This window comes from Merops nubicus, unplaced genomic scaffold (genome assembly GCF_000691845.1).
Source record: "Merops nubicus isolate BGI_N331 unplaced genomic scaffold, ASM69184v1 scaffold28464, whole genome shotgun sequence".
Lineage (NCBI taxonomy): Eukaryota > Metazoa > Chordata > Aves > Coraciiformes > Meropidae > Merops > Merops nubicus.
This window is the reverse complement of record NW_008602687.1, coordinates 1-20,338: the sequence shown is the minus strand read 5'-3', so window position 1 is coordinate 20,338 and position 20,338 is coordinate 1. Positions and strand designations below refer to the sequence as shown.

General features: G+C 39.9%; 1 protein-coding gene across 1 annotated transcript in view; it reads left to right on the top strand.

The window, feature by feature from the left end:
- The window catches only part of KAT6A (K(lysine) acetyltransferase 6A), a 43,599-nt gene extending 25,548 nt beyond the window's left edge, over positions 1-18,051 (top strand). The window contains exons 10-18 of the mRNA XM_008938442.1: positions 1,652-1,793; positions 2,261-2,422; positions 3,344-3,437; positions 4,726-4,957; positions 6,025-6,235; positions 7,204-7,427; positions 7,512-7,896; positions 8,695-9,010; positions 14,771-18,051. Coding sequence (XP_008936690.1) covers positions 1,652-1,793; positions 2,261-2,422; positions 3,344-3,437; positions 4,726-4,957; positions 6,025-6,235; positions 7,204-7,427; positions 7,512-7,896; positions 8,695-9,010; positions 14,771-17,358 — 4,354 coding nt within the window. The 3' untranslated portion in view covers positions 17,359-18,051. The remainder of the gene's footprint in view (positions 1-1,651; positions 1,794-2,260; positions 2,423-3,343; positions 3,438-4,725; positions 4,958-6,024; positions 6,236-7,203; positions 7,428-7,511; positions 7,897-8,694; positions 9,011-14,770) is intronic.
- Positions 18,052-20,338: the final 2,287 nt, after the last annotated feature.

The window sequence follows — 20,338 nt, the reverse complement described above, 5'->3', positions numbered from 1 at the left end:
ATCACATGGTTTCTCTGGGCAACCTGTTCCAGTGTCTGACTGCCCTCATCGTCAGAATGTCTTTTTTCGGTCCCATCTAAATCTACCCTCTTTCAGTTCAAAATTGCCTCTTGTCCCATCACTAAGGGCCTCAGTAAAAAGTCTCTCTCCGTCTTTCTTATAAGCCCTCTTATACAGAGAGAGGCTGCAGTAAGGTCTCCCTGGAACCTTCTCTTCTCTAGGTTGAGCAAGCCAAACTCTCTCAGCCTTTTCTCACAGGAGAGGTGTTTCAGCCCTTGGATCCTTTCTAGTCATCCTCTGGACTCATTCTAACAGGTCCACGTCTTGTACTGAAAACCCCAGAGCTGAGCACAGCACTGCAGGTGGACTCTCACCAGAATGGACTGTAGGGGCAGAATTCCCTCCCTCAACCTGCTGGCCACGCTGCTGGTGATGTAGCCCAGGATACAGTTGTCCTTCTGGGCTGCAAGTACACATTACTGGCTCATGTTCTATTTTTTTATTCACCCATATCTCCAACTCATCCTTTACAGAGCTGCTCTCAATCCATTCATCCCTCAGTTTGTGTTGATACTGGGAATTGCCCTGACTTTGCCTAGGTGCAGAACTTTGTGCTTCGCCTTGTTGAACTTCACGATGTTTGCATGGGCCCACTCCTCCAAGCTGTCAGGGTCCCTCTAGATGCCATCCCATCCCTCCAGTGAATCAACTGCAGCAATCCTCATGATAAAAGATAATACATTTGTTTAGGGAATAGGATGTTAACTGTGTATTAAATTATGTGACTAGAAATGCTTGTATACTATCTATGGGAGCTGAAAGAGAAAAATAGATAGAAACTTCACAGGAATTACTTTGATGTATTATTTTTATACTGTATGTAGTTCAACACAGCTAAAGAAGAAATATTTAATGTGTGTTTTGGCATCTGAAAGATTGTTCTGCTGTGATGCATATATGGTTGTTTTGATGTTTTCTTGCCTAAGAGAACTTACCATTCATTCGGAAAGAGGATAACTTCTAAGGGTCATAGCGAGAGAGACAAAATGAAATAAAACTCTTTACCAGTTAATAAGACCTATGTGGTCTGTCATGAGGAATTATTCTAACTCTGCTAAAGGCATTGAAGGTAACTGAAAACAGCATCCCTGCCCAAGCTAGAGTATGTAGACGGAGTTAAATTGTAACCATATTGAGACACTTGCATTCACATTGTTCCTGTCAAGGTAGTCTGTAAAATGGTTTTAAAGCAAACAGGTAAGTGGTGTTGTGACCCATTACTCAGGTGTACATATAGTTGTCTATTACAAGGGGGGAAGGGAGAATAGGAACTATTTATCTAATTCATCCTAGTGTAACTGGTGCAAAACCTGGAGGTTTTTTCTATTCTACAATTTTAATTGATGCATATATTTCTTCTGACATAACTTAATAGTATTTATGCAGGACATTAATGCATTTTAATATGCATTCATTACAGAATAAGTGCCCCAGTTTTAAATACGGTAAGGTGTTTTTGGCCTGATAAGCACATAAACAAGGTCAGTATATACTGGGTTTGTTTTCATGAAGTTCTGTCTGTAGGAGTGAGGAAATTTTATGCAAAAGTCTATCTCTTCAGTCTCTGATCTTTCTTTATCTTTGCTTACAGGCTACCCAAGTTGTACCTTTGTGAATTCTGTCTAAAGTATATGAAAAGCAGAACTATTCTCCAACAGCATATGAAAAAATGTGGCTGGTTTCATCCTCCAGCCAATGAAATTTATAGAAAAAACAATATTTCAGTCTTTGAGGTAAGCTGGAAAACTAAGCCACCCACTTTTATCTATAAAATAGGGACTTTAGCACCAAATCATGTGGTAAGTTTTCTGCAGCCCTAAAAGTCTTCCTTCTTGGAATATGCAGTTGCCAAGAGTGAAGAACTACAAGCAAGCAGAGGAAGCTGACCTCACATGTAGATTATTTATCTGTCAAATCTGTGAGAAGGCTCACTTTGTAAAAATGCTTTTTCACATTTTTTGTAATGTGTTGTTTTCATTTTAGGAGAACTAGTTTTAAGTTCTCTCTTAAGCTAATGAATGTAACAGTGATTTGGCTACGACCTTTATGCTGTGGAAGTTTTAAGTCCTTTGAGATGCCACCTGTGGTGGAGAAGTGTTCCTCTCATGTTAGACTTTTCAAACGTACAGGGATACCCTGATGAAGCATGTCCTTGCATGACAGCAAATGGAGTGACAAGACTTTTCCTCATTTCTGTAAGGTTGATGGCAATGTCAGCACCATCTACTGCCAGAATTTGTGCTTGTTAGCCAAACTCTTCTTGGACCATAAGACTCTCTATTATGATGTGGAGCCATTTCTTTTCTATGTGCTTACACAGAATGATGTCAAGGGCTGTCACCTTGTTGGCTACTTTTCCAAGGTAAGTACTTGAGTACTTCAGACGTGGAACTGCATTTGTAATGGTGAGAAATGCTGCTTCAGAGTCTTTTTGTAATTTAAGCCCTTGCATTCTATATAATATGTTATATAATATCTGGTCTATACCTATTTTATTTATGTTACATTTAGAGACCACCAACTAAAACCCCCAAATTTCCTCATGGTATTACATAGCATGTATTATCTAAGGAACTTGTACTTGAAGCTATTATCTAAAAAAACCCAACTCTTCAAATTACTTCCTACTCCTAGTGGTGATGGGTAGTTCTCTTTGTGAGAGAAACATTGTTACCAAGTAGTTCTATCTTTTCTTTCTTTCTGCAAATAAATTATTCTCCAAACAAGTCTGGCAATTTTGCACCTCATCTCAAACACTTTATTTTTTGGACAGAACAAGGCCAAGATTTCAGATAGGCCTTTTCTTAAAATTTTTATCTGTAATTGTTTTACTTATTTTTAAATAGCATTAACTGAAGCTTTTCCTTTCTTCAGAACCGCAGATTTGAGACTGGATTTTATTGTGTTATAGTTTCACCTTTTAAAGTTTCACTGGAATGCTGCACTTTTCTTCAGTGAATTTAGCTGTCTTCAGATTTATGCTTTGAACTTTTATCTTCTATGCAACCGATGATCTTTACAGTACGGTATCTAAACAGGAGGTGGTAGTTACATCATGGTTTTATTCTTTTTCCTTTTCTGAACTGGTAATAGAGTTTTAATACTGTTCTCTCTTTAAAAGTCTTTCCTTGGCTCATGTACATTGTTCCCAAGAAATTTTGACAGTGGCTTTCTATCTGTTTTTGCGATGGATGCAATTAGGGACTTGTACAGAACAACTTCTATTTCTCACTGGTCTCTCTTTTTTAAAAAAATTGTAATTTGCTGCTTTTTTTCCCAACAGGAAAAACACTGCCAACAGAAGTACAATGTTTCCTGTATAATGATTCTTCCACAGTACCAGCGCAAGGGCTATGGCAGATTCCTAATTGACTTCAGTAAGGAACTTTTTCTTTGCTTTTTAAATCTTTGTCTTTTCATATTTGAAAGAAAAGCTTAAATGTGGAAGAGGATATTTTTCAAATTAAAAAACATCTTGGGACAAAGAATTTTAAAGGTCATAAAATTATCTCAACTTTGCAGTTTACACTTGTTGAAAAGCTTCAATTCTAAAGACAAACTGATCATTTTCCCCCTAATTCTCATGTTTCCTTTGTAATCAGCTTACTATGGAAACAATAGGCATGTGTCAGTATAATGTTTCTAGCAGAAGCTTACCTAGTACATGTAGTTCTTTCTATAGAAAGCCAACCATAAAACTGCATGCTCTCTTGAAACTTTAAGCAGCTTCGTTAAGTGTATGTCTAAAGCAAAAGGTAGTCATAGCTAGGTTTTAATTTATCTTTAAAAGCAACAAAACCAGACGTGATTAGGCTCCGAGTACTCAATTTTCAAATTTATACATAGTTCTCAGCAAATTCATATGGAAACTTGATACTGTAACTGCATCTCTCTTATTATGCTGAGTGCAATCTGATACAGCCCTCCCTGTGGACTTGCTAAGTTTGGAGTTAATGTCAAGAGGAAAAAATTGTATAATTATATTAGATTTTACTGGTAAAAATCCTTGTGTAGATAAGTTGTTCTGAAAATTTTGGTGACATAAAGGAACTCAATTATGTATATTGAGAAATAAAAAAATGTGGGCTATATTAGAGTAGCAGTGACAAGACACATATGTCAGCTGGTTTCACCCTTTGTCCTTCTGGGGAGATTATAACCCCTCGGTCTTTACTGAACCTGTACAGTGTATCACAGTCTTAAACTACGACTCTGCAGACAGAGCCTGGTCCTCTCCAGTATGGCACTGACATTTGACAGTAGAGAATTTTCAAGAAAATTGTTTGGCATGCTAGTGTTAAATGGCTAAAATATGTTATCCCTCCTTCATTTTCAGAACAGCTATTGCAATTGGAAAGTACTCTGCAGTGTGTTTGTTTACTTCAGGCATGTTATGGGTTTTAGGTAGGCAACTGCTGCCATCTCGTGGCACTGCCCACAGCCAATGTCTGATGGCAATGTAATGTAGAAATCTCATCAAATTACACGAGTCTAAAAAAAAAATAAATTGGCCAGACCACTCAGTGTGTTGTTCAAAATTATAACCTATCTCTTGCAGGCAGCCTTCAGCTACTCTCTGGAAAAATGCCATTGTAGAAGTTCGGGTGGAAACAAGCACTTTATATGCTAATTTTTTTAATTATTTTTTTTCTTGTATATCTTTAGGCTATTTGCTTTCAAAGCGTGAGGGTCAAGCAGGATCACCAGAGAAACCCCTGTCAGACCTGGGGCGCCTCTCATATATGGCTTATTGGAAAAGTGTAATATTGGAGTGCCTTTATCATCAGCGTGACAAGCAATTAAGCATCAAGAAATTGAGTAAACTGACTGGAATCTGCCCTCAAGATATTACTTCCACTCTACATCACCTAAGAATGCTTGACTTTCGTAGTGATCAGTGAGTACAGGAGTCCTATTGTATTTTCAAATATCTTCAGATGTATTTGAATGAAATTTAATGGTGTTTGGAGATAAGTCACATCTAATAAGCTTGATTTTATTTAAGACTTAAGTGTCCAGATACTGGCTGTAGAGATTTATGATGCTCATGTGCGATGCAAGAGTTGTTCAGTGCCAAAGCTGGATTGGGTTTCCAGCTGTGTAGCTCTGCAGGAACTTATGAGTAATTTGCTTTCTCTCATAGCTGCAAGCTGATCTCAGCCATGTTCTCTGGAGTCCCTCAGCATAATCAGTCTAATGTACAAAACAGAATGAAGAACAGCAGCTTCCCTTCTCTAGAGGGAAATCTGTTCAGTTTTTGAGTCACTGAGTGGACAGTGGTTTCCCCCTATTTTCTCCGTGCCTCAAAGATGCCACTAACTGTGGATTAACGTGGGAGTGGGATAACAGATAATGGAACAGCGAGATAAATAACTGGGAGAAATGAGCTGTGTGGATATAGAATAGAGGTAGTCAGCTTGCCCAGCTGAGCATACACATCAAGTGATGCAATACTTATTTGGGAACTTACTTGGAAAAGTTGAAGTTATTTGAGAACAGTTTTATGTCCTTGTTTCACAGTATCCTTTTATCAGTGATATTGCTCCCCCTGAATAAAACCCACTCTGAAAGTGGGACTGTAACTTTTTAAAGCAGTCCTTTTATTACCATTTGGTATCTTTCACCTTATGTTGCCTGTTCCCCAAATGGCATAACCCTTGTGCATTTAACATGTAATAAAAGTTTAACGCTGCAGCTGAATGTTACTCCTGGAAGGATAATTAGTTCACTGTTAAAAAGAAGTGGGAACAATTTAATAACATTTTCTCAGTTTTAATATGCTTTCTCTGGTTCTGATGGTGCTGCCAGTGGCACAATTTTAATGGTCTTTCTGTGCTCTCTGAAGTTGCCCATGGCCACACTGATTGAGAATACACAGATTTTTCTGTAGTATCTGATTGTCTTTCACATGACCACATGTACAGTCTGTAGTCCATTGTTGATCAGAGTACTATTACTGTTTAGATTTGTGATCATTCGTCGGGAGAAACTTATCCAGGAACATATGGCAAAGCTTAGAACTAATGTCCGACCTATAGATGTGGATGCAGAATGTCTGCGTTGGACACCTGTTATAGTTTCCAACTCAGTTGTCTCTGAAGATGAGGAAGAGGAGACAGAGGATGGAGAGAATGAAGAGGAACAACAACAGAAAGAAAAGGATGCAGAGACCAGTGTAAGAGTGACTCTGGTAATTCTGTGTAGCATATGGTTTACACTTGGTGCTTTTGCAGGCAATGCTAACAAAATTTCAAATGCTAAGCTTGGGCATTTGACATAATTGTAAAAGCAATGCACTTATGATTAGTTTGTATATTTTTATAGTTTCAGATTAGAAACCAAAAATAGGAAAAACACTGAGGCATAATCGAGAGACAGGTTAAAGATTGTCTCTGAAAAGATTAAAAAGGCTTTTTCTACCTGTAATGATTTTTGCAGTGTGTGTTGGAGGGGGGTACAGTGTTAGGGAAAAAAAAAAAAACACATACAAAAGCCTGCTAAGACTCAGACAGTCTGCCTCCTGCTCTCAAGCAACTTGGTCTATCATGAAATTTAATCGAATTTAAGTTTGAAGGACCCAGTATTTCTGTAAGTGACAAATAGCCTAAATGGAAATGAATCAACAAAAACTTTTAACATTTTTCAGCAAAGTTTTTTTGCCATGTACTGTAGTTTAGAATTACTGTCCACAGAGCAAGGAAGGTTTCTCAAATCTAGGCTGCTGTCCTTGAAGGATTACTCTCTCACATCAGATGATGAGCAAACTAGAATAGTAAGAGGCAAATTATGCACTGTTATTCTATTTACATTAATTGTGCATTTTAATGGAGAAATAGCTTCAAGCTCATCTACCTTTTTTTTCTTGAAAACTACACAAATACTGCGTTTGAGTATACCAAGATAATGTTCGCATTCCAGCAGGCCACTGGATGACTTCTGCTGGCTAAAGTCACTAGTTGGGAAGCTAGCTGGGCTACAATGGGAGGAAAGGAGTAGCAGTTAGCACTGTTAGGATCTAAAGGTTAATTCTTTTGTTATTCTCAGATTCTTAAAAGTCATTCTGGTTAAACTTTTCTGACTTCTTGCTCCAAAGCTTTTTCTGCAATAAGAAGTGTGAAATCTATTTGTTTGTATTTAAATCAGATGGTAAAATCTGTGTCATGGGAGAAGAAAGAGCAAGAGCCTTACTCACCTACAGAGAGTGAAAAAAAGCCAGACATTGTTGCTCCAGCCAATTCTGCACGGCCAAACAAGCACATTTTTTCCCTGGATAGTCTTCCTGCAAACAGTCAGCCATCACGAAGAGGTCGATGGAATCGCAAGGGCAAAAAACTTCGGGAACCCTTTTGTGAGAAGGAGCCAGTATTGCCCACTGGGGACAAAACAGCAGTTCCCAGTGGGCGATGCAGTGAATGTGAGGAAAAATCAGCAGCCTCCCGAGGCCGGTGCAGTGACTGTGAGGAGAAGTCAGCAGCTTTGCAAGGAAGATGTGGTGAATGTGAGGAGAAGTCTCCTGCCTCAAGAGGCCGGTATGCTGATGATGAGGAAAAATCTGCACTTTCCCAGGGACAGTATAGCAAAGGTGAAAATTCTGCAATTCCCCGTCGGCGGTACAGTGAAGGTATGGAAAGGTGGAGAGGACAGTTGAAAAAGAACACGGAGCCACTGAAGTGTAGAATCCCAGAGGACTGCGACAGATTACCCCGCCACTACAGTGATAGTGAGAGGGCACTTCTGAGGTGTTTTAGTGAGAGTAGTGAAGAGGAAGATGATGAGCCTGTGAGTCCTCGATCAAGCTCTCCACCTGTTCTCACCAAGCCAACATTAAAACGAAAGGTGTGTGCATTATTTCTTGTTGTCCTTGACTATATCATGCAGTCTATTTTGTCAGTGTGTTGGTGCTTTCTAAAGCGCTGTGCAATTCATGAGGTATGTATTAAGCATACAGGTAGCATCTGCTCAATGTTACAGAACTCTCTGGAGGGTGCTTTCTGCTACCTTTTTGTGGTGGTGGTTTTTACTGAATTGGAGGTAGAATTAAGAGGAAACCCACTAACTTCTGCCTTCTGCTTTCAAGTTTTCTGTGCTAGTTATTAAAATTTTACTCAGACACACGAAATAGAAACAGATATGATCGTACTTTTAAAAGAAGCTTTCAAAGCACAAATGTGATCTAAACAACTAAAATCACATCATAAAGTCTTTGGAGTGGTTTACCATGGAGGTTTGAATTCTATCAACATAACCAAGAAAATCCTGTCTTTGTGGGAGGCTGCACTAAAACGTTCTTCTACATCATCTTTGCAGCTTATTGCAAACTATTCACATCTATGTTGTACTGTCTCTGAACTTTCAGCTGTTATGGACAATCTGTTACCTTCAGCTGTTTAAATGGTTTATGCTGTCACACAAATCTCTACCTAGCAGTCTTCATGGAAGTTAGTTGTTTTGCATTGTTTTTAACATCTGTGTAACTGAAGGCAGGTGCCAGTCAGTATTTCTAGTGGTCTGGATTCCAGAGCGGAGTCCTCTGGTCCTGCTTAGACTGTTGAACTCTACTGTCAATGTTTTCTATTTATAAGAGTTTTATTTTTATGTTAAAATGTCTTCTTATCTTCCACCTTGCACTTTCAGAAACCAATTCTTCATCGGAAGAGGCGAGTCCGCAAGCGTAAGCACCATAACAGCAGTGTTGTCACCGAAACAATCTCAGAGACAACAGAAGTGTTGGATGAACCGTTTGAGGACTCAGACTCTGAACGACCGATGCCCCGATTAGAGCCTACATTTGAGATTGAAGAGGAAGAGGAAGAGGAGGAGGATGAAGAGGATGAGAATGAACTTTTGCCCAGTGGATACTTTCGGCATTTAGAGCCACCAGACAAACTCAGGCATAGACCCTCTTCTAAGAGGAAGTCCAAAGATGACGAGGAGTCTGATGACACTAATGGTATGTTTGGTGGTATGCTGTTGAAAGTTTGATATAGATAGTGTGTCAACAATTGTCAGATGACACTAGCTCATGACAGAACAAGGTGCTTACGTTGCCTTGTAACTTGTAGCCAAAATGTAGGGTTAGGCACAAATTACCAGTCAAACCAGCTTCAAACATTCCCAAGTCTTACGAAAATGCGGTGCATGCTTTCAACTATCTTATTAGCAATGATCTGATCACAAGGTATCATTCTGATTCAGCTTTCCTACTGGAATTGCTGTCTGTGATTGTGCAAAAACCTATGCAGCAGGGTCGCTTACAGAAATAAAACACAAATTAATTGGAGAGACCTCAGTTTTCTGTAACAAAGAGAAATATAAATTCTCTCTTTTGAGATCCTGTTCTTCATCACAGTACATGTCCTCCCTCTCAGATTCTCATATCTCCTTGAAGTTAACTGAACCTTCAGTTCATAACATAAAATTCTTTGGTTGGATCTGTTTACTTAGAGTGCACTGACAATTCAAAATGGACATCTGTCATTCAAGATGCTCCATTACTAATCTTCATTATGACTGTTATATGTTCTGTTCTATTGATGGTCTATGTAGTGCAAGGCAGTCAGACAAATAAAAATGAAGAACTGTGTGAAAGAGAAGTATGGTGCTGTTATCCCACAATAAAAAAAAAAATCATTACTAGAACGAGCCCATTAATTTATAGCTTTCAGCTAGCTTGTGGTTAGCAGAGGAGAATTTTTCTTTGAAAGTACTTCAATACTGGAAGCATCAATATGATTATATAGAAAATATACTATCCATTTAGCATCAGTTACCCTTTAATTCTTGTAGCATCATACCAACTATCCAGAGGAGGGCCATGCATATGATGCAAGAGCTGGAGCCCCTCTCTTAGAAGGCCAGGCTGACAGAGTTGGGAGGGTTCAGCTACGAGAAGAGAAGGCTCCAGGGAGACCTTATTGTGGCCTTCTGGTATCTGAAGGGGGCCTACGAGAAAGCTGAGGAGGAACATTTTTTAAGGGCTTGTAGTGATAGAATGAAGGGTAATGGGTTCAAACTGGAAGAGGGGTAGATTTAGATTAAATGGAAGGAGGAAGTTCTTCACTGTGAGAATGGTGAGTCACTTGAACAGGTTGCCCAGGGAAGTTGATGCTCCATCACTGGATGTGTTCAAGACCAGGCTGGATGGGGCTTTGTACAACCTGGTCTAGTGGGAGGTGTCCTTGCCCATGGCAGGAGGGTAGGAACTAGATGATGTTTAAGATCCCTTCCAACCCAAACCATTCTATGATTCTAGGAAATTTAGTGCAAACATGTTGATGAAGCATTGAGTTTGCTTAGTGGGAATATATGCATGGTCAGCTTATACTGTTGTTTTTTGAATTCTGTTGTGATCTTATTACTCATTAAATACATTTTTATGGTATGGGAGAAGATCTGTTAGATAGGTGGTTTTCAGTCATCTTCATTTGTGCTCTTCTGAATGTTTTCTGGTGAAGATGTAGATCCCTTTAGAGCTTCCACACGTGTTGCTTTCTAAAATACATAAGTGATTTTTTTTTAACCATCTTTTGCAGACTACCAAATAGTCCATAGTTGTGCCCAGGGCTCAAAAATGGTATTTGGAAGGCCACTGTTTTAACTCACACCCATTATATACTACAATGATAAATATCTTACCGACTTTATAAATACTTTACTTTCTCACTCTCCACTTGTAATTTAGTGCTTTCTGTTCCCTTGTGCCACTTCTGTTGCTTTGGGTTTTTTTCTGAACTTCTGTGAATTTGTCAGAACCTGTGAAGCAATAAGGTAATAAGCACACTAGGGCATTGCTGATCCTGATGCCTGTTGGCTGCTTACGCCTTTAATATAGGTGACCTTACATTTACACCGTAAAACTGTAATGTTCTTAGAGAAAATACAATGTACTTTCAATTACCTAGACATGTAACCCGACAGGAATAATCAGTCATCATAAACAGCTGATGTTTTTTGATAAAAATATTAAGAGGCAGAACTGCCTTATGATGATTCAGAAGTATAGTATTGAAGTCATTGATGCTTGGTTCAGACTTGGACTAATCATAACCATGAGTTAGGAACATTTGTAGGAAGCTTAGAGATTTATTTTTTTTCAGTTTTCCCATCATTACAGAAACCTGCTTGTAATTTTCTTTCTTTTTAAAAAGCAAAACAAAACAAAATAACTTTCTGACTAAGAGTGGTTTGGGTTAGATTTTTCCCTGAGATACCTTAATCTCTAGTTGAGGCAATGCATTGAAAGTGGTTTATGATTTCCCTGAAGTAACATTGCACTCTCTTAAACTTAGTGTATGATGAGAATTTGAATTGGTTCTGATTGCTGTCAGGGCTATAGTGAGAATGGATAGTGTGATGTGGTGATTCAAGACCAGTATTTAATAAGGGTGAAGCATTCTGGAAGACAAAATGGGTTCTGTGGCATAGAAAAGAAATAAAGTTTGTCTTTCTATATTCTGCCAATTCTGTGCAACTTGATTAGTGTTGTGTGGGGAGAGATGGAGCTTTGTGACAGGCTGGGCTGTATTATTTTGCTTTTCCTAGTTCTATCTGTAAGGTTTGGTCTGAATGTAAATACTGAAATGATCTTCTGTTCAAGCTTGTGTACACTGATGTTTAACTAAGTGCAACTGAATAAGCACGAATCTGAATGTTTCTCAGTATCCTAAAAAATGACTCATGTGAAATATTGAGTGATCATCAAATCAAGATTCTTTTACAAAGACTGTGTTAAGTGCATGTGGTAAAAAACATAGAATCACACTCCCTTGAGGTTGGAAAGGACCTCTGGAGGTCATCTTGTCCAGCCCTACTACTTAAGCAAGACCACCAAGAGCCAGTTGCTCAGGACCACTTCCAGATGGCTTTTTAATACGTCCAAGGAGAGAGGCTCCACATCCTCTCCAGGCAGCCTGTTTCAGTGCGCAGTCACAATAAAGAATGTTTCCTAATGCACATATGGAACCTCCTGTGTTCCAGTTTGTGCTCATTGCTTCTGGTCTGGGCACCACTGTAAAGAGCCTGGCCCCATCCTCTTTACACCCTCCCTTAAGATATCTGTACACATTCATAGGGTCATCCCTGAGCCTTCTTGTCTCTAGTTCCAGCTTTCTCAGCCTCTCTTCATCAAAGGGCTGTTCCAGTCTCTTAGGCATCTTAGTGGCCCTTTGCTGGGCTCTGTCCAGTAGCTCCATGTCTGTTTTGCACTGGGGAGCCCAGACTGGATGCATACCATATGATATTGTAAGGGGAGCCTGGCATCAAAAGATCATCTCCTTTTTTTTTCTCGTGTGTTCCTAAAAATATTAAATCCATGACAGTACCGATAAAAGCAAAGCGTCTTTACCTAAGAGGTGGTAAATAATCCTCTGTAGTAGATAGTAAATGTAAAAGAAGGGGAAGAGAAATAGCAAATTTATTTTTAAGAGGTAGATTTTTTTGGGGTTTTTTTGGTGGTGTTGTTTTGGTTTTTTTTTTGGGGTGGTTTGTTTGTTTGGGTTTTTTTAAGGGCTTAAGTGTTAATGCTTTAATAAATACTATGAAAGTAGTGTTTCCTTCTTCCTGCCCAATGATACACTGACTGTGGTAGATCCTTTTTTTACTCACAGTCCAAATACTTGCTTTACAGGTGAATTCAAGGAGTTGTTGAATTTTGAATTTGGTATTTGTTTAAAATTCATTTTTTTAATACCCAGAACTTTTTGAGAGTACTTCTTATCAGAGATAAATTAAATGCCTGTCTGAGTAAAGGGCAAGAGTAACTCAGCTTATGACTTATGATTAGGTTTTAAGAAGCATTTGTGAACTACTAAGGGCATATTATTTAGTTTTATGTTCATTGCTTAACTGTGGACTTAAAACAGCTCTTCCTAGGAAATTCATAGCATGGCATCAGTAACATTTTTTAAGATGGTAGAAAGGGCAGAAATGTGAATAAATATACTCTGAATATTAGGGGGAAATTGATCCTATATGCATATAGTGGGATGACCAACATAATTACAGGCCCATCAGTGTGACATTCATCCTGATGTAAATAGTAGGATGACTGGCTTATTACTCAGTAGAATGTCCAGGGAGGGTTATTTGCTCAATACAAATGAACAGTGGTATGTGAAAAATGCATATTAGACAATGATATATTTTCACAAGATTACAGCCTGGTTCATAAAGGTAATTGATGCTACCTACTTAGTGTTTTGAGAGGTATTTGACTTAATCAAAACTATTTGGTTAAGCTGTAGTGTTACAGGATCAAGCTAATACATATTAAATCAAGCTACAAGCAAGGAGTAATTAAGCAACTTCCTTATTAGTGGAGTGCAAGGCAGTTGGGACTGGATGATTGTTGTAGGTCCCTTCCAACAGAACTGTTATATTTGAAGGACGATTGATCCGAGTTGTGTGTTTATCTGTACTGCTATTTTATGGATAGATTAAAAAGTAACATAGCAGATGACAGAAGAAGAGGGGACTTGGTAAATGAAGTGAAGAGCAATTCACTGACAAAGTCTGAGAGAGTATTTGAAGGTCATATGTCCAGCAATTAGCATGGTTTTCAAGCTCAAAAACAGAGATTCAGATGATCCTTAAATATATGAACAATCTCAAGTGGAGTAAAGACATACTGTCATCTCTTAGCTTTGTTGAAACTACTACAGCCATCTTTACTCAGCTATTCACACCTCATAAGAGTATTGATAACTGAAACAGTTCAAAGAACAGTCGTGGGCTCTTTAGGACACTAAAACAACTGTTCTATAATTCAAAGAAAGCAGAGGCAAAAGAGTGACAATAAATTTACAAATTACTTAGGTGAGAACTGTTACTTGGTAAGAGATTTTTTTTTTGCCTAGCAGATAAAATGCAAAATAATACAAAAGCAGGTTAAGTAAGTTCAGTGTCTGAAGACAGAAATTCACATGGTTAAGTGTGAATATCAACAATTGTCAATGATTAACTGAGGCAGTAGTTTACCAACAGTTGTGTGAAATGTAACTGGTTATCCTAACTGACAGGTTCAAACCAAAATTAATTCAGGGAATCCCTTACAGTATTTGGTAAATTATCATATTCCCTTCTGGCTGTATAACCACTGAAGCTATTCTAGTGTTTGGAAAATCACTGAAATGCAAAACTTGCTTCATCAAATAAAAGCCAGATGAGGGAGAAATTCCACTTCCTTTTAATGATTTCTGAGATTGAAACAAAAAAAAAGGCAAGTTCAGTTATCTGTGTATTTCTATCGGCATGTAAAAAGCATAAGCCATGGAAAAAGTGGAAATATTTCCTGTCTTCAGCAGATGCACAAAATACAGTTCTAAATGGAAACATCCTTTTATTGCAATTTCATGTGTTCTCCTACACTAGAACATTTCCATTTCTGAACAAGCTGTATAAATTAAATCTGTAAAGGGTGGCAAGTCTTTTCAGGACTTTCCTGTATAACCTAGTGTTTGATTTGAATTGTGTATTAAGAGCTCAGGGCTTTGACCATGCAAAATCTTGAAAGCACTGGTGTTCTTTGAAAATGTAATGTGCAGTGTGCTTGCTAGTGAGCAGATTTTAATCCTTATTACTCTTCAGAATAAATCTCTAAGCTAGTAGTGATACGTAGAATTGATAAACAGTATGGGGATGCTTAGGAAAGCTTCCAAGATTGCTCAGGTCAAACAAAAATGTTTGAACAGTATCTTTCACTTTGTGTTTTCAGGTAACCCAACTTTGAAACCATTATCTATGCTGAGAGAATGTGAAGAAAAGGATTCTTCACTTGAGCCAGATACTTCTACACCCATGAAAAAGAAGAAGGGATGGCCAAAAGGGAAAAGCCGAAAACCAGTCCACTGGAAGAAAAGACCTGGTCGAAAACCAGGTTTTAAACTGAACCGGGAAAAGGTGCCGCTATCAGTTCAGGATGAAGGAGTTGATGCTGTGATAGCTAATTCAAAACCAGGGCGTAAGCTCAAAACATCAGATAAAGAAGAAAGTGTTGAGCAGAAGGAAGAGCTGCCTCTTACTGAGGAAAGGAAAGAGGAAGATGTGACTGTGGAAGCAGAAGAGGTAGGAGAGGGAGAAGAGGAAGATACAGCCAGCAGTGAAGTAAGAGCAGTTTCTCCTGTGGACAGCAGCAGCAGTCCAGTGCCAGAAGTAAAAGAGCCTGAGATAGAAGAGGAGGTAGAGGAGAAGCCACGGGTTTTAGAAGAGCAAAGGCAATCAGAAGAAGAACAGCAAGAAGCAGATGAACCTGAGCGTGACCATGAGGAAGAAGAGGAAGTTGCAGTAGTGACAAATCAAAATGAAGATCATGATGCTGATGATGAAGATGATGGTCATCTGGAGTCTGTGAAGAAAAAAGAACTGGAGGAACAGCCTGTTAGAGAAGGGGTGAAGGAGGAGCCTCAGGTGCAAGAATGTTTTTTAGAAACAAGCATACCAAGCAGTAGAGAGGATGCAAAAGAAAAAGATGAAGCTGAGGCAGATTCTGAGGAAGAACAGCCTTCCAATGAGACATCAGCGGGCTCAGAGCATGTCCCTGGGTCTGAAGATGATCATGAAGAAGAGCAACGTAATAAAGAAGGGTTAATTGAATTAAAGGGAGAGGAAGAGATTCCTCATAGTGAACTAGATCTTGAAACCGTTCAAGCTGTCCAGTCCTTGACACAGGAGGAAAGCAATGAGCACGATGTAGCTTACCAGGACTGTGAAGAAACTCTTGCAGCTTGTCAGACTTTGCAGAGTTACACCCAGACTGAGGAGGATCCTCAGATATCAATGGTTGAAGATTGCCAGGCCTCAGAACACAACAGTCCAATATCCTCTGTTCAGTCCCACCCCAGCCAGTCTGTACGTTCTGTCAACAGCCCAAATGTGCCTGCTCTGGAGAGCAGTTACACCCAGATAAGTCCTGAACAAGGATCCCTGTCCGCACCCTCTATGCAGAACATGGAGACCAGCCCCATGATGGATGTGCCTTCAGTATCGGACCACTCTCAGCAGGTGGTGGATAGTGGCTTCAGTGACCTTGGCAGCATTGAGAGCACTACAGAGAATTATGAAAACCCCAGCAGCTATGATTCCACTATGGGAGGCAGCATTTGTGGAAATAACTCTTCCCAGAGCAGTTGCTCATATGGAGGACTGTCCTCTTCTAGCAGCCTCACTCAGAATAGTTGTGTTGTCACTCAGCAAATGGCAAACATTGGCAGCAGTTGCAGCATGATGCAGCAAAACACTGTCCAGCCTGCAGCAAACTGCAATATCAAGTCACCTCAGAGCTGTGTGGTAGAAAGGCCTCCAAGTAACCAGCAACCAACAACACAGCCACAACAGCAACAGCCTCAGTCACAGCAGCCACAGCCGCCACCTCCACCCCAGCAGCAACCTCCACTGTCTCAGTGTAGCATGAACAACAGCTTCACCCCAGCACCTATGATCATGGAAATACCCGAATCAGGAAGCACTGGTAACATAAGTATCTATGAGAGGATTCCAGGGGATTTTGGTGCTGGGAGCTATTCACAACCATCTGCCACTTTCAGTTTAGCCAAGCTGCAGCAGCTGACAAACACCATTATGGACCCTCATGCCATGCCTTATAGCCATTCTCCTGCTGTGACTTCCTATGCAACCAGCGTTTCTCTGTCCAACACGGGACTGGCTCAGCTAGCTCCCTCTCATCCCTTAGCAGGCACACCACAAGCACAAGCCACTATGACACCCCCACCAAACCTGGCATCCACCACCATGAACCTCACGTCACCTCTGCTTCAGTGTAATATGTCTGCTACCAATATTGGTATTCCGCATACGCAGCGGTTGCAGGGGCAGATGCCCGTCAAGGGGCATATTTCCATCCGCTCCAAATCAGCACCACTGCCCTCTGCAACTGCACACCAGCAGCAGCTCTATGGCCGCAGCCCGCCTGCAGTTGCCATGCAGGCTGGTCCTCGTACGTTGGCTGTTCAAAGGGGTATGAACATGGGAGTCAACCTAATGCCAACCGCCCCTTACAACGTTAACTCCATGAATATGAACACCCTGAACGCCATGAACAGCTACAGGATGACACAGCCCATGATGAACAGCAGTTACCATAGTAACCCTGCCTACATGAACCAGACAGCACAGTATCCTATGCAGATGCAGATGGGAATGATGGGGAGCCAGGCCTATACCCAGCAGCCTATGCAGCCAAATCCTCATGGAAACATGATGTACACTGGCCCCTCCCATCACAGCTACATGAATGCTGCTGGGGTGCCCAAGCAGTCTCTCAATGGACCATACATGAGAAGATGAGCAAGATGAACTTGCATCCTAAAAACTGAAATATATATAAATAAAGGAACCTTTTATACTGACGAACCAGAGAAAATGGACCTTTTTCCAGTTAAAATATTGCTGTAGATTTAGAGGGATTTTCTTTGGTTTATTTTATTTTTTAGGAAGCCTGGTCTTTATTTTTTTGGCTTTTTTTTTGTTTTGTGTTTTTTTCTTCACAATCCTGAAACATTTTACAGCTAAAATCATTTACAGATGTTTTTTAGAGGGGAAAACATGCACAAAATCTTTTCATAATTTAAAAAGAGCCTTACTTTGCTGACAATGTGGACAGAATATGTGTATCAGTGAAATCATCTTTCTAAATTTTTTTTCCAAATGTATGTCCTTCTCCCTCCCCTGTGCCCCTCTGTATGCAGTTTCTAATGCTGCAGGCAAGTAAAATGTTTGACATCTCAAAGAATAACAACCTTTCCCTCTAAACCCCACCTAGCATTTCCTACTTCTAGCAGGAGGCACTTATTGGGAGACTTGGAAGGGGACACAGAGGATAAATGAAGCTTTTTATTTCTGCAAGTCAGGAAAAGAATTTAATCTTTAATTTTTCCTGACTCCCTTGCCCTCAGTAAAATTTGGAGTTTACGTGTAAACAATGAAGTATTCGCATTGGTGTTTTTGTAGATGAGTTGATTGAAATTGTATGTTTCATGCTGAAAATATAATGTAACTTTAAAATGATCCCATTCACCACCCAGACATGCATGTGCACACATATGTGCATGCATGCACACATGTTCTGTCACTCCAAACTACTGGAAGCATCTTGAGAGAACTGCTTGTGTCCCTTATGCAGTCATGAGGAGGATAGAGGGTGATCAGTGGTCTGTTAGGACAAGAAAATGGTTGCAGGCTCTTCTGGTGAATGGCAAGTCAGCCACAACTCTGAGATCCCAAATTCTGCTTTAGTGTGTACTTCAAAATGCTGAGGGTCTTGGTTCTGAGCCTTGGAGTCAGGCTGAGCTCAAAAGAAGCTGTTTCCAGTGGTCTGCCTCTTAATCTGTTTACTTCGGTAACCTTGGAAGATGAAGTGTACGTTTTAAGTGACTTGGCAAGAACCCTGTGGTGTCCTTGTCGCTCTTCCATTCCTGGTATGGGGTAGGAAGTTGCTGAGTGTGCCACTCTCTGAGGGAGTCAGTGATGTTTTCCCTGATTCTCCCACTATATTTGAGACCCATTTTATAGGAATAACCACACTTCTGATCTAGTGTGGGAAAAGAATGGAATTTGCCTGTTTTACAGGCATGAAACAGTCCAAACACCATCGTAGGATGCAGGTGGCAGGATTTTGCAGTTTATTACCGCATAATCCTATTTACGTTCTTCTTGGATACACTGCTGGCATGTCACCCAATACAAAAAGGGACACCCTTTAATGTAAAGCTCTTTTTTTTTATTGTATATGAAGTAGAAATACAGACACATTAATAAGACTAATTTCTTTTGTTTCTAAACCAAAAGAGTCTAAAAGAAAGTTGGGGTTTCTTCAGATGCACTAAAATGAACTTTCCTCCAATAACTGCTAACCATAAAAGGCAGAATTCAAAGGACTTCCACTTTTTATTTCTGTTTAGTTTTGAGCATGTACAAGGCTGTGTAGGACCCCATTTCTCTGTATATACGATTCCAGTTCCAAGTAACCCATGTAGAATGCGCACTGTGCTGCCCTCTCCTTCCTAGATCTTCAGCTGTGTCACTGCTTCCCGATTGCTGGGGTGGGGTGGGTAGGGGGGTGGGAAGGGGTCTGAGACAGGAGGAGAAGCTGTTGAAATGAGGGCCGTGAATTTAGTTTGTTTGCTGTTATGTTTGGTTTGGTTTTGTATGTTTTTTTAACCAATTGGGCAGCTCCCTTTTCCACAAGCCTTTGTGACTGTAGAACTATTGTAGAAAAAAAAAAGTTCTTTTCTATATATAAAAAGAAATTATCCAACGCAGTAATATTGGTACCTACCATTTTTTCACTTCTGTTAAAAAAAAAAATAAATGTATTTTTAGCAAGATAACTTGGGTAATCTTCTAAAAGAAATTAAAAAAAAAAAATCTCACTGTTAGTGACTTTGATGCCTTTTAAAAATAAGAGCTTTTTCATTTCATTCCATCTTTAAAATTTTTTATCTTTGTTGTAGAATATTAAAAACTATTTTAAGAAAGATAAAAATTCTCTTTAAAGAGATCTCTAGAGTGTGTGAATAGGAGCTCCAGATGCCTCTAAAAGCCGCATGTACAAATGAAGCTGAGTCTATTCCTGTCTGTTTATATTTGCTTTTCCTGTTTTGTAACCTCTTTGTACTTTGTTCATGGTGACTTGTAAGCTAAGGGGAAGGGGTGCCTAGATGCCTTTGTAATCCTCCATGTCATACGCTCCTGGCTGGATGGTCTCCCTTCCTCTCCTTGTATGTAATATCACTTTTTTTTCCCCTTTCTAGCAAGTACTTTCAAAAGAACTCTGTACATTTTAACATAAAAAATAAATTATGTTGAGCCATTTTGGATGTCAGTTGTGCATGTGGATTTTATTTTTTTTTCTTCATTTAAGCAGTGAACTCTCATCACTGATGCTTGGTCCCGGGAGAACAATTGCCTCTTGGCCTGTTGATCTGGGAGAGAGGCGGTACTTGGGATTAACTTCCGAGATCTCTGTCCGTGTTCATTTTTATCTACAGCTTCGAATGGGAGAAAGATTAAAAATAACAAGAAAACCCAAAAACTTGAAAGCTCCCCCAGAAGCCACTACCTTTAGAATCCTTTCTGCAAGGCCTGCCCAGAGCGTTAGCTGCTTTTTGTCACCTTGAGAGCCCCGACTGGTGCGCTTGCCTTTCCCCCCACCCCTTGTAGTGACTTCTCTCACCTTCGTAACGAGGACGCCGGGCAGGAGAACCAGCGGCGTGACCCCACAGCTCACCCGGGGGCTCCGCGGGGCCTCCCGCTCCGCTCCCCGCCC